The 14,853-nt window shown below is 44.7% G+C and overlaps 1 protein-coding gene across 3 annotated transcripts in view; it reads right to left on the bottom strand.

Annotated features, from left to right (window-relative positions):
• Positions 1-14,853, bottom strand: part of LOC147317141 (tetratricopeptide repeat protein 28-like) — a 197,895-nt gene that overhangs the window by 16,741 nt on the left and 166,301 nt on the right. For all 3 annotated transcript variants that reach the window (XM_086313820.1, XM_086313821.1, XM_086313822.1), the window contains 6 exons: positions 11,684-12,480; positions 11,000-11,544; positions 9,218-9,741; positions 3,620-3,729; positions 382-511; positions 31-249 (listed from right to left, as the gene is read on the bottom strand). In XM_086313820.1, the coding sequence (XP_086169946.1) occupies positions 31-249; positions 382-511; positions 3,620-3,729; positions 9,218-9,741; positions 11,000-11,544; positions 11,684-12,480 (2,325 nt within the window). The remainder of the gene's footprint in view (positions 1-30; positions 250-381; positions 512-3,619; positions 3,730-9,217; positions 9,742-10,999; positions 11,545-11,683; positions 12,481-14,853) is intronic.

The following is a 14,853-nucleotide window of genomic DNA, read 5'->3' as shown; positions in this document are numbered from 1 at the left end:
AAAAAGTTTTCAGCTAGAGTCCAAACCTACCTGCTCCTGGAGCCAGCAGCCAGCTGTACAGGTAACCAGCAGCCATAGAAAAATAAAGCACCAAAGCCCTCTGGCTGTTCACGGTATCCAAGATGTGCTCCACTGTTACCGGCGTGTATGGATCCGACTCCTGCTGGCCCGTCTGCCTCTCCACCAAGAGATCAGCAAAGGCTCTTGTACGACCCCTCTCTGCCACTGCCAGGGCCTCGTCGTGGTGCCCTGCGGAGTTCAGAGGTCAGCTTTGATTAGCGGATGAAGTCTAAAATCATTCAGGTGCACACAGAGGCAAAAGCAAAAACAAGTCATAACAGTGTGCAGTACTGAGAGTGTGAGTAAAGTGTGTTGACGTACCGAGGCTGACAAGGACCCTTTGGAGAGCCTGGTAGCAGGAGGTTTGCAGGTCAAACAGAGAAAGCTTGTAATCTGTGCTGTGTTGGGCTTCGTGGCGGATGGTCTCAAACAGCGCTGATGCTCGGTAAAGCTAAGGATAAATAACGGCAGCAATGCGTTCAGACATTCCTGGATTGCTCATTTACCAGACAAGAATAGTGTACAAAAACATAACAAGAAATAGTCATCGGCACCGTCAACGATGACCCCGAAACAGCAAGGCGTTGCATCAAAATACCTTTTCTGGAAAATAAGTTAAAATGAATAAACTGTGTTTAAAAAAAGGAAGGCAGTTGGGATTCTATGAGAAAGACAAGTTGGTTAAATATGTCTGCATCTTACTAAATTGGGCATGATTAGGCCTTAGAGGATAGAAAATGAACATGGCCACTAGATGGTAGCATTCCACCTCACAGGTTATCACTGATCAGCCTCCTTTCTTCTTTTCTCTCTCACAGCAGAATAAAGTACTGTAATGTAGCTTGATGAATAACCATTAAACACAGGTAAACCTCTCCTCAGCTCTCATTTGCCCAGAAAGGGCTGCGAGCAGCTAAACCATTACCCTGAGCATCTTAGACAAACACGGTTCAGGAAAATAAATGCTTTGTGAATTCAATAGGCCCGTCTGTGTTGTTGGATCTTTCAATTCAGGGCCAGACACCGGATTGAAAGAAGAAGGCGAGACAATGAAAAGGTGGGGCGGCAAGGACTGTTGCACACTGGCCAAGCAGAACCGGCCAAGAGTGCTGATTCATGGGAGCCTTTTATTGATTTCCTATTTCTGCACCTATATAGCAGCCCTGTAGAATAACTGGGACTGCTATAGAGTGACTCTCCAGGAGTCTGGGGCCAGCAGAGAGGGTAAAACACTCTTGCTGCTCGACCATAGTACACGCAAGACAAAGAGCTCTGCAGTGGAAAAAGGGTTGTTGGTATGGATTAAATGGATTTTATCAACCCTGTGGCTTTGACAAGAGGAAGGAAAGGGAGAAAGTGTGTGTGGATTCCTGGTGAGTACATAGGCATAGAATCTAGCTCGTCAGGCATATCCCAAGGTCAAAGAGGAAAGTGTGTCAGAGGGAGTGTAGGGGGGAGAGTAGAGAATCTGTGAGTTCTGCTGCATTAGTCCTAGTAGAAGGAGCTGCTAGTCTCAGGCTGATTTTGCTGATAGGGCTGTGGGCTGATTGCTGCAGTGCTAGTTTCATCTGTTAGGCCTGCAGATATCCCTTTAAGAGTGTAACTAATTTCTCACAGCGCCTTTCCTCTGTCTTCACCCCTACTGGCACAGATGAAGGGGGGGGGGGGGGGGGGGGCACTGCATCTATAGTGTCTTTTTTGCCGCGACACAGGTGCAGTAAAATCTGCGGCATTCTCAGGCCGCTACCTATTCAGATAGCGCTCACTTGTTTTACTGACACACTAACATGGCTTTTATCTGACATGTTAAGTGAATGTCAGTGTCACACTGTATCAGTAAACGTGAGCAGACTTGAATGCACACATACCTCGAATGATTTTTCTAAAATAAAATCCCCGGGGAGCTCTCATCCCCCTGCGGAAGATGATATCAGAGGTAAAGGCTTAATCGACTGTAGACCGCTGATTTTTTTATTATTTTTTTTAAGCAGGCACAAATGTATCGATTCACGTTTGCCGAGATATGAATGCTTCTTAGCGAGAGCAAGCACTGTTCAAATACCTGATTAGAATCAGGACACGTCAATCTGTGTGCCAGTACGAGCACCGGGATCACAGCTAGGGTGCTAAAATACAATTCGGTGCGCAGATAGAGAGAAATGAGGAACATGAGGTCAAGTACTCTTAATCTACACCTTTGAACGCTTTATAAATTTAAATACAAGCCTTTAAAATAGCAGTATAAAGTGGGTCAGAGTGTTTACCAAGGTCAGCTGTAGCGACAGGCCAGCTCATGAATAATCATTTCATCTATACTCTGAGGACAACAGCGTCCTTTCCAACCACCAAGTCACTGCAGGAGCTACAAGCTGACAGGCAGAAAAACATTCAACATAGCTGTGGTGTACTGTATGTATGCAAACGACTGGATTGCAGTTAATTGCAACAAGGACAACACAATGTTAGCATGGACTATTAGGGTCTTGAAGGTGAAGCATTAAGCTGGAAAGCAAACATGCAGTGGAAAATATGTTGCATTGGCTTGTTAGAATAATATTTTGCTTTAATTGAACACAAATTCCTCAATATGAGTCACAAGCACTCAGCCCCTGCTCTAGCCATCACCTTGGTTCAGTCTTTCATTCTCAGCTCTTGTTACAGATAATTGCAAACAGACAAAAATACTTTTTTGAAAAAGTATGATGCATGGCCGACGGAAAAACAAAAGCTATCTGGGTCGAATAAATGCAAGTTGTGCGCGTGTGTCATAACAAAAAAAAAAAAAAAAGGGAAAGAAAAAAAAAGAGTCTTGGACTAGATTTTAAAAATGAAAGCAGCTAAAAAACATCCCCACAGACGCACGTGACAGCCACCGCTGCTGACTGACTGTTCACAAACTTGCATGTGGATACACAAGCCAAAGAAAGGGGGAAGAAAAGTATATATATATGTATATATATACTTTTTTATATATGTATATATCAACTAGTGAGCTGTGGTGTGTGGACAGACTGCAAAGAGAGATGTTAAGGGGATATTCCATGCTTGCTAGGTGGGCAGTGGGCTGAAGAGGAGTGAATGTGTGTGTGATGCAGAGGCTTGGGGGATCCTGAGACCATGCACGCAGATACAAAAAAATATTCACTCATCTGTCGCCTGTCTGCTGAGATGACAGCATTTACCAGCTCAACAGACTCCATAGCATACTGCCAGCACCAATGCTCTAACTCTACAGCCACCTCGCCTTCTTTTCTTTCCTCCTGTTGTTCTCTCTCTCCTCATGGCTCTTTTTTTTTTTTTTTTTACCTCGAAGGCATTGCTGAAAACGTATATTTCCCCATGTGTTTAAGACAAGTACTTCCACCTCTCATTTCTAATCCTTGCCAACCTCAAAGCCGACAGATGTGGGCTTACTGGCGGTCAGCCTTAACTACCAGAGGTCGAAGGAGCCCAGATGGAAGGGAGAGGAGAGAGGAGGTGAGGTGAGGAGAGAAGGAAATGAGAGGTCTGAGTCAAGGTGATCCATAACCAGAAGAGGAGCGAGCAGGAGATGCTTTACCTGATGTTGGGCCTCCTCCAGATTCCCACTGGCCCACAGAGAAAGCCCAAGACGATGGCGGATCTTCGCCTCGTCCTCACGTCGAGCAAGCTGCTCCGCAAGCCGCAGGCCTGTCAGAAGGCAAGGAGAAGGGAGCAGATGAGAGGGAGAGGAGGGTAAAAATTATTCAGAGCAGACAGACTCTTAGGTATCTTTCAGAGGAACAGATGTAAGCATAGCGTGGTACTGATGTTCTGACAGCGAACAGGTTTGGATATTTGGCCTCAGTTGTAAGATGCTGCTTGCACTGGGGCTAAAACACACACACATGTTTTGGCCATAACGGGAGATTCTTAGAGCACTAATGGGTCTGCATAGTAATCAATGCTCAGGATTGACTGGCTGAGCAAACACAAACACGCCGCATCACTAGGACATCTCCAAATATTTGCAAACACACTGATGAGCTAATAACAGACAACGTGCAAACACACAGAGTTTACTTTGTGATATTTGTTTGAGAGACCTTCAGAGTTGTTCGGGAGCCAGCAGAGGTATGAATGTGCACGTGCGCTCGTTCGCTAAATGTGCCCGTGTCAGATCATCTGGTTTGTTTTTCACTTCCAATTTCTCAGGCACTCGTCACATCTTAGCATGTGTCCTCAGCCTGCCTGCCGAGCACTTGGTTCAGCCCAATTACTGAGATGAAAATGCCACTCCTCAGAGGACAATAATGAAAAAAAAACCACACACACAGTCGCTGGGTCACACATCATCCACAAGGTACAAAATACACAGCAAGCATTCTGCTGTTTGCAACAGGCCACCGCACATGCACAGTCTCACTTTACACGAGCTCCGTATTTGCAAGTCTACTCTCTCCACCCCGCTCGTGTGATACAGGGGTCTAGACGTGCTTTTGGTCAGGGGGGAGGAGAAAATGGGCTTTTTTTCTTCATTCCTGGAAAACGGTCTGTGGCTGAACCAGATAAGCCAAGAACAGAGAGCGTGACCTGAAAAAGCCAGCCTATTCCGCAAGACCAGCACACCACAGAACCATAGACTTCATGGCTCCTCCATGGCCACGCTAGCCGGCAGCCTTTGAAGCCTGCAACAGTCTCCCCTCTCTCTCTGTATCCTTATCTTTCTACACACCCTCCCTCTGTCTGACTGCCTGCCCTCTCCCCCCAATGCATCTGCTGTGCTACTCTCTCCCTCTACCTCCTATTCATTTTCTCATCTCTGTGCCTCTGTCTCGGAGCGCCCCCCCTCCAAACTCTCTACCTGTTTCATCTTCACTGTGGTGGCAGTGCTTGCAGGGACTCTGCACTGCTTAGGGCTCATTAGGCGCTGAAGTAAGAGAGAGGAAACAGATCTAAATTATCCTTTTCATTCTCTGACAGCCTCACCCCTCACTCATCTCAACTCCAGCTCTGAGTCTTTCATGTCCCCCCCACTCAAACACGCACAAATGTGCACGCACACACATACCTTTCTTTCTCTGAGCTGCTCTGTGATAGTTTTTTTTTATGATCAAACCTGAATGTCAACCAACCTATGTTTTCTTTATTCTCTAGCTGACAGTGAAATAATACATGTGAATTATGACTCATGCCGATCTCTGTCTTTTCCCTCCACTCCGCTGCCATCCTCTTTCTTCCTCTCTGCTCCTCCTTCCCTCCCTAACTCTCTCATTCCCTCTGTTCTCCCGCTCTGTATCATTCAGTGTCTGTCACTGTCACCGTGCGTGCCTTTGGTGCACCCCGCAGGCACAGGCACGTAGCAGCGGCTGACATGAGGATGTGGCCGTGGCTGGCTGCACCCTGAAGAGCAACTAGAGAACACTTTAAAGGCTGCTTGACAGCTGGGTGAGAGATCCTCTGCAGCCCCTGAGGCCCACGCACCTCTGCCTTCAAACAAGCTTTACATGCAGACTCCACATTCACATCTCACGCACTGCATAGCCGCAAGTGCACTGTGCTGCAAATAAACATCCCGACACGCATGCATGTGACACACACACACAAAAAAAGGCCCTTTGATCATGGCCGCATGTGGAACGGTGGACAGTATGTTTGATATTATTAAAAAATTTGAGATTAAGCACACTTTTTCAGGCAATCTCCCCCAGGGACACTGCTCTGATAGTGTTGCACTATATTGTACAAATAAAAACTGCAAAGAGTAGTTTAGTACTGGATGAAAAAGGAGAAGTAGAAAGAGAGGGTCCAGAGCCTCACTTCTCTCTCATCTCAGCGCAGCTGGCCAGTGCCATGGAGTTATTTGTGAATATCAGGAACAGAAATCGCCAAAGAGATGCTGCAAAGATTAGCAGGGAGGGATCGCTGAAGTTATATCCAACGCACCGATATGCTGCTAGGACGGGGCATAAATCACACAAGCACATTTTGGGGAGAAGAAAGACAATAGTTACAATACTGACAGCACATATACTCTGTATGTATTCCGTAGAAATAAATAATTAATCAGACTATTGCTATATATGTCTGTTTGCACCATATCTCCTCATTAAGGGGTGGGCCAATCTGAGTGAAATGTTGCACCAACATCATCCCACATGCAGCGATCATCGCCTGTTAGTGGGTGGGATATTTAAGGAAGCAAGTAAGAATTAAGTAAGGATCACAACATCTCCAAAACTGCAGCTCTTATGGGGTGTTCCCAGCATTGGTCAGCATCTATCAAAACTGGGCAAAGGAAGGAACAGCAGTGAACCAGCGACGGGGTCACGGCGACCAAGGCTCAGTTATGAAAATCAGGACCCAATGCTGCCCCGTGTGATGGGATCCAACAGATGAGATATTGTAGTTCAAATGCTAAAAAATTTAATGCTGGTTCTGATAGAAAGGTGTCAGAATACACAGAACATCGTAGTTTGTTACATCTGAGGCATAGCGGTCTACAGGAGTCAATGCCTTGATAGGTCAGGGCTGTCTGGGCAGCAAAAGGGGGGCCAACACAATATTAGGCAGGTGCTTATAATGTTACGCCTGATCGGTGTAAATATATAGGCATTTATATATAAAAAATATAAAGCAATTACTATGAAGATACCAGTTTGAGATTAAATAATAAGACTACGAGGAAATTTAGATCAACAGCCAAGACACAAAGTGTATTACAAATGGGATCTTAAATTACTGACCAAAAGAAATCAGTACATGTACTCTTGCTCATCAAAATATAAATATAACAGTGCACATGTTTTGGTGAATATCACCTGCCATAACAAAATGAAAGTGTTTTATATAAACATCAAACCCAAGGTTAACAGGTTAGGTTTTCTTTGTCTTTAAAACTGAACAGGTTTCTATGTAGCTTGCAAAGAAAACCAGTAATTATATATTAGATTTTTACATTTATATATTATTCTGTAGTTAGGTGTTTATAAACAACCAACATTTTCTCATATAACGTGTAACAAAGATGCATAAGAAATGCTAATGATGAAAAGAGTCTTTGTGTAATTTATCATAATTTATGATTTATAGAAAACAAAGCTGGGCTTTATTGTGACGTTTACACAGACATTTGTAGTTAATGTCAAAGATTTTAAGCCAAAGTAGAATAATATGGAGATTAAAACTAAAATAAAGAATATCTGTAGCTCCTTAAGCCACCAGCTCAGCACTCAGCACAACTAACTGCAACCAACATTTAATATTAATGGCTGGCATAAAATATTAGCACCAAAAATATGAGACACATGATGATAACTGGTCGAGAGTTGTGCAGAGATCCATATCATCCAGCTCTATTTAGTTTTAAATGCTTCTTGACAAGCCCTCAACAGCCTAACAGCATGAACACGCTTTAAGGGAATTTCTAAGTTGGTCCTGTCCTAGAAAAAATTCACGTGTCACAAAACTCGTTTTCCACGGTGAAGGCCGAAACGAAAATGCTTATCTGATGTTTAGTTGTGTATCTGACCTATGATCAAGACCCCATCTTGATCAAAGATGAGTTTTTCATATGATTTTGTCTTCCTATAAATGTTTTGCGTCCAACATTCGCCACAAATATTATTAATTAGAGTGTAGCTTATGAAATGTTTTGTGCAGAATACATATAAATACACTTGCAAATTAAATGATGTAAACACAAGAGGCTTCCAGTACATTTCCAACAAATAACTGCCCTTGAAGGTTAATATTGTTATCCCTTTAGTTTGCTTAATAAGCGATTCTATAAGTCAGGCATGGAATATCTCCATTAGTCGCTACAATGACTGCATTGATTTAATGACACTATTGATTGCATCAATCGTTGGAAAGTGCATCTCGGTGTGTAATGATTCTTTGTTTAACATTTAGAAAGTCCTGCACAATGCTCTGTATTATTACAGTGCAAGACGAAGAAAAAAAAACCCAAAGCTTGTTATCGGGCAGCCTTATCTTTGCATAATGTACTGCACAACAAAGTATAATCATCTGACACGCAGACACATACAGATACACGAGCAGTGGTTTGGAGGTCACATGCTGTCGACGATATCTGCTAGTTTGGAGCTGCTTTTCCTTTTCCCTCTTACTAATTAATCTTTTTTGGAAACAGAAACAAAACATAAGCAGTGCAGCATGAAGATAAAAAAAACTAGAAGTGGAAGCAGAAAAAACAGAAAAACTAAATGGGGAAAAAAAAACATGCCAACTTTTTGGTCTGGGCAGGTTGGCCAGAAATAATTGGCTGTCAAGGCAGCACTGTTCTTTTTCACAGCCAGACCAAGGAGCAATACAAGGACAGTGCGCGGGACAGTAAGAGGACGGTGTGGAGACAGAATGGCCTGTCGCCTTTGTTTCCATTAAAGCTCAACGAGCATGCCTGCAGAGGGTGTATGGGTCACCGCAGGAAAAGTGAACTCGAATACAGCCGGCAAAGGAGAGATAGAGGAGATTTATTCTTGCTCCCCTGCATTCCGCTCACTCCAGAGCAGAATATACAAATGTCCTCTTACACAAACTCCAGCTTCATTGATTCAAACAGGGTCTGGGTTGTGACACGGTGGGTGGTGCCTGTCAGTGGGCACGGGCAAGTCTGGCGCTTTCCCATCCATGAAAGATGCAACTTATCACATCCTCAGGAGCGAACACTTTGAGCGGTGCCACTGACATAATGAATTTCTGAGAGGCCAAGCTGCAGTTTTTTATTTCGCCATAATCTGCGGGGCACAATGAAGCGTTAAGAGGCAGGAGTATGACAGCTACGGTGTGAAAAGATTCTTTTGCAGCTTGCTGCAAAGAACCCTCTGAGAAGGTAGATACAGAGGTGTGAAAAACAGCTAGGGGTGCACGGGAAAAATGCCTTGGCATGCATTCTGATAGGTTTGCATAGACATACACACAAATGCTGGTATACATATACAGCTCAGAAGACAACACAGACGCATAATACACACACAAAATTCCCTAGTGCACTTATAACACATAAGCACACACACACACTCACACACATATACATGCACACAGCCTAATAAAAATGTGGCAAAGGCTTAGCAACAAATAGGCTCTGCATTTCCTATTCATGAATTCACAAACTCTAAGCCTATCAGCTCAGACAACAAAGGCAATCCTCTCTCCTGTTCCCCCCTGACTCACTCACCTTCCTGCAGGTACATGACAGCTTGTGAGTAGTTTTGCAGTGCGTGGTGTGTTCTCCCCAAGCTGCCATAGGCCAGTGTCTTGGCAGCCAAGTCATTAGTCTGAGCAGCCACACTTAGGTGCTGTTCTTGGAACACGACCGCCCGCTCGTAGTTTCCTAGCGACTCATAGGTAAGGCCCAGGTTGCCATAGGCGCGGGCCTGGCGTGTGGTGCTGCCCGCTTCCTCTGCGATCTCCAGGTCACTTTGGTGGCACCGCAGGGCCGTTTCGTACTCTCCCATGGCTTGATATACAGTCCCCAAACCACAACTGGCGTCACCCTCCAGTAGTCTGTCCTGGGTGTCACGGGCGATGGCCAGCTGACGCTCCAGACAGGAGATGGCCTGCTCGTAATTGCCCAGCTGGCTGTGGAGCGCGCCCAGTTCACCGTAGGCCTGAGCCTTGCCTCCACACTCGCCCAACTCATGAGCCACCACTAGCCGTTTCTCAAAACACACAAGTGCCTGTTGTAAATTTCCCATAGCCCTGCAGATCAAGACAAAAAACAGCGATTGTTAGTGTGAAGCAGATTAGAAGTGAGATACGTGATGTAACCTAGCAAGAAAATTTGGAAGAATATGTCACTGACAGATTCAGTTAAAGCTGAAACAATCCCAAAATGCCTTTCAAGTTCACAACACTCAAAATCAAAAATCTATTTATAGCACTTTGTTTTATCTCATATCATTCTCTTACCAGAGAACTATTAGAACGCATCGTGCAGCACACATTGCAGGAAGACTTTCATTTGCAAAGTGCCAGATAATTTCAGTATTGGAGTCAATGAAATATAGATTTTTGCCTTTCATTTCAGTGCTGAAAGCTGCTGATGTCGACAGACTAAAGAGCGTGTGAAAGTATTCCTATATGAGGAATATTTGAGGCATGATATGATATTTCAAGTGCAGACTATTTTGCAGTAGAACACGGTTAACCGTGTAAGATAGGCCACCTGCTCCCATCCTCTTGAGTACGTATTGACAGAGTGGAAATCATCCCATGTGAACATTTTATTCGCCTTCGCAGCCTTCAAACAGACTTTTATCACATTCTCAGGAACAGCAACAATTGCTGGCTGCTGGTTCAAATGGTGCATTAAAAGAATAAAAGCCTTTGGCTTAATTAATCTTGTGTGATAATGTATTTGCCTGACTAAGAGCCGCTGGAAGATGAGAAGGGTTTATGTGTGATGTCTATTATTCCCTTCTGAACTCATGAATGGCTAATACTGCTGTGTGTGATTGCTGCCGTGCCATGCTGATGACGCACAATAAGAAGAAAATCATCTCTGAAATGAGGATTTCGGCGAGCCTTCTCGTGTTTTATTTTGCAGTGTAGTCTCCCAGGTTGCTATCAGCTCTTTGAGGCATGAGGAGAAATAGAACGGCGAAGAGACACAAGATGTAAGAGGTTGTCTTGAAATAACTGTGCATCCCTCCGTTTCAGACATCTGTGTGCCAAAGCCACTTTGCATACAGATAAGGCCAGGGCCGCTAGGCTGCTGCTACTGAGACGGCTAGCGCCACATCCAAGTGCTGTTCACTACAGCGAGGCGTCTCTAAACTATGGTGGTCCATAATTGTGAGAGCAAGGAGACAAATTATATGCAAAGTACTGTCATTAGTACTTAAAACTGAGCCGATACAAGTATCTGTTGCCGTAACAGCAAGAGGATATTAATGCTGAAAAACAGTGTTTCTGATAATATCAAAAAAGTACATTTGAAACAAATTCCTAGATTCACCTGTGTCCATTGCCTAAGCCTCTATAGGCTTTCTCCTGGTCCTGCATGCGGTTGAGGCTCTGAGCCACTGACAGATACTGGTCATAGTATTTGATGGCTTCCTCGAAGTCTCCAAGAGCCTCGTAACAGTCTCCCAGATTACCATAGGCCCTGCCCCGGTCCATTACTGCTTCGTTTCCACTCAGCTGCTGTAAAGTGGCCAGCTGTTGTTCAAGGTAGCCAATAGCCTCCTCCATCACCCCTACATTCATTTTCGTGATGCCCATGTTTCCATACACCTGAGCCTCCACAACAGGATCCTTCAGCCTCCGACCGAGTTCTAACTGCTCTTCGTAGCTCTTGAAAGCCATCGCGTACTTCCCGAGGGCCATGTAGACAGCAGCCAGATGACCATGGGCTTTGCACTCTCCTGACACATCACCGAGCTCTTGGTACACTTCCAGCTCCTGGGTATGGTAGCCCAAGGCTTTGTCATATTTCTGTACAAGTCTATAGGTGGCCCCGAGGGCAGCATACGCACAGGCCTCCATCCTACGCTCCTTAACCTGAAACAAGAAAGAATTTCACTATATTGGCATAAAGGACATAACAGAATAATTATAAATGAATAAATAAACAAAATAAACATTTTCATTTTAATAAGAAGAATTGTTCTAGAACAATATGTGTTATGTGGGGCCACACCTGGTGAGCTAATGCCAGTTGCTGCTCATAAAACTGAATGGCCCCGGCCACATCCTTTTTACAAACAAATATGTCCCCCAGGTTCCCCAGAGCTCTGAAGCGAGCCTGTGCATTGTTCAGGGACTGGGCCAGAGACAGCAGGTACTTCTGACACTCCTCTGCCTTAGTGAAGTCTCCTAGAGCCTTGAAAGCCAAACCAAGGTTACAGTATGCCTTGGCCTGGCTCAGTTTGTCATGTAGATCCTTGGCCAGAGCTAGGTCCTGCTCATAGTATTTGACAGCATCCTGGTAGTTGCCCAAGCAGTAGTGGGCATAACCCAGATTGTGACAAACTTTCCCTTCGCTCTCCATATCTTGGAGGTCAGGAGACAACCGGAGGTACTGCTCATAGTATGGTACAGCCTGAGGAAACTCTCCTCGAGAGCAATGGAAGTTGCCGAGGTTTCCCAGAGCCCGCGCCTCACTCTGGACATCTCTGAGCTCACGAGCTATGTTGAGATGGTTCTGATAATGCTGCAGAGCACGGTCGTGAGCACCCAGAGCTTGGTAAGCCACAGCCAGGTTGCCATGGGTGGAGGCCTGTGAGGCTCGGTCGTTGACCTCCATGGAGATCTGCAGCTCCTGACGGTGGTAGCGAACAGCCTGGTCAAAGGCTCCCAGGGCGTTGTAGGCATTACCCATGTTGCCATAAGCCCGGCCCTGAGCAGCATAGTCATTTAGCTCCTGAGCAATGGCCAGGTGTGTTTTGTGGAGTTTCAGTGCGGTCTCATAGTCTCCCTTCATCTGGTGGATGATGCCTGTGGAGAGAGGGGGAGAAAGCAAAAGGATGAAGTTAAAGACCCATTTAGGGGAAAATTGTAATTGAGTAAAATTCGAGTGCCTCGTCAGCTCTTCGTGTACAAAACAAGTCATTTGGTTGTTAAAATAGGCTCTCCGAGCCATCTGTTCTCTGCTTACACAACACACTCTCCCACAGAATTATGGTCATTAAAATGTAGTGCAATCAAATAAGAGTTATTATAACACTAAAATAGAATCTTTTGAATGTTTAAGCTGTCTTTGATGATCGTGTCTTACAGGGATTTTACCAAAATCAACAACTTTTCCACAGGGTTGAAAATTGCTACGAGTGAACGAGAAAGAAAGACAGGGGAAGTAAAAGTGCGGGGGAGTGTGAATAGCAGATGGAAAGCTCAGCAAACAACTTTAGAAAAAAAATTTGATAAGTGTGGAGAAACAATAAATAATGGAGAACCCAATCTATTGAGCATATTATCACAGATAAAATACCATCCTCTGAAAAATAATAGCTTTACCCCACAGCCAGGCAGCTATCTGGCACACAGACACACACACGCACACACACAGACACAGGCACACACACATCCAAACAAATGCACACCCACACCTTTGTACTCATACAAAATGACAAATACACAGCAGAGAGTAAAGAGCCGTAGTGGCAAATCGACCATTCTTCTCCTCCTTTCCTTTGAGCTTTTAAGACTCACTGCTAATCTGTATGGTTCCTCGTTTGCTTTGTCACCTAGCCTTCAATGATAATAATGGCAATGATAGAATTAAAGTAAACTGAAATTGTAGACAGGGTGGCTGCGGGATGGAGACGAAGAAAACAGCTGCAAGGCAAATAATTCAGTCTTTCATCTACCATACCGCCTGACCATCACGGCTCTGCTGCATCAGCACAGAGACTAATGGGCCAGTAGGATGGGGGTTCAGCCGCTGATGGGACACAAGGGATGGAAACAGTTCTGGAGCCAGAGTGGGTGGGAACTGGGGATGGAGAGGGGCTCTGTGGCTTGTGGTGAGTGTGTGATGGTGCCGCTGGGATTAGTTACCACCATGTGTGTTTTCCCATTCATTTCATCCGAAACCTGCCACATTATGAGCCCGAACATAGGCTACGTAAACAGTGGGATTGAAACTAAACAGAAGGCTCAAACGACTGCAGAAGTTACACAGTAGATGTGGAAACGCATTCTGATGCTGGCTGAGTCAAAAAGCAGCACATCTGGCTGATGCCAACGGAAAAAAGCTTTGGTGTCGTTGCAGTGTGAGTCATTGGACTGCACACCGGTTTGACACATCGCAAGTTTTGTCTATGTATACATACGCATACCCACAGTGCATGCATACTTCAGAAAATGTTGCAAGACATTTACATGGTCCAATACACACCAATATTTCAGTCTCAATTAAGTGTAAAATAGGAGACAAATTAAAATACTAAACCTGCCTGAATTGGATGTTTTAAAATTAGACAGAAAATAAATCCACCAGCCTTTCCTGCAAATAATTTAGATTTATTTGGGGAAAACATAATTAAAGATCCCCTGCCTGCTTAATTCAGACCGTGATTCAGCATGCGGCACACACCCAGCGACAAATCAAACCTGATATGTCGTTCTTTGCCTGCTTGTGTTCTCGGGTGTAAGTGATACAACCTGAACTGACCTTCTAATCATCAGGTCACGGCCCTGAGGAATTGGTATGCTAGGCATGCCACACAGCAGAACCCAAACAGAAACAGCGCTGCCAAATGGGAAAGGAAGGATTCAGAATCCAAATGATGACTTTCATAATGAGTCAAATGCATGTTGCTGTTGACTATATACTGCGCGAATAAGAATAAATATGGGGCTTTTAAGTTTGACAAACTTCCAAGTGCTCCCATTCCTTAGAGTCTTTTCTCAGAGTGAAAGCATGTTAAGATTCACAGCAGGCTAGTTGGAAGAGTACGGATAGTTGTAACCACAAAGTCACTCCCAAGGTTATGCTTTCCCCAGTGGAGGCTGATCTTATAATGCCTACTGATGTATTACCAGCAAACATGTTCCATGCTGCAGGCTAAAAATGGATCCAGGGCTCGCTGACGGATGCAGGGGTAAAGGAGGCAGGAGACTGGACAGAGGCTGGGGGAGTATGGCTAGGTTTATGGCTGGACTTGGAAGATGCAGCCAAAATTGCCATAAGCCTCAGGCTATGCCTGGAACCACACTTGAAGCAAGAAAATATATTCTGTGCCCCCCCCATATGGTAAGAGGATTATGAGGCCCTCTGGGAATAGTATCCAGCATAGCAGTAAATAAAACCATACCAGATATGATGGTAAATACTGCTGCAACACAAAATTTGGGACTTAGTACAAC

This window comes from Aulonocara sp. 'chitande type north' Nkhata Bay, linkage group LG12 (genome assembly GCF_057382095.1).
Source record: "Aulonocara sp. 'chitande type north' Nkhata Bay isolate Kocher_YH1m ecotype deep benthic linkage group LG12, A_spYH_male_GT1.1, whole genome shotgun sequence".
Classification (NCBI taxonomy): domain Eukaryota; kingdom Metazoa; phylum Chordata; class Actinopteri; order Cichliformes; family Cichlidae; genus Aulonocara; species Aulonocara sp. 'chitande type north' Nkhata Bay.
This window is presented reverse-complemented; position numbering and strand designations above follow the sequence as displayed.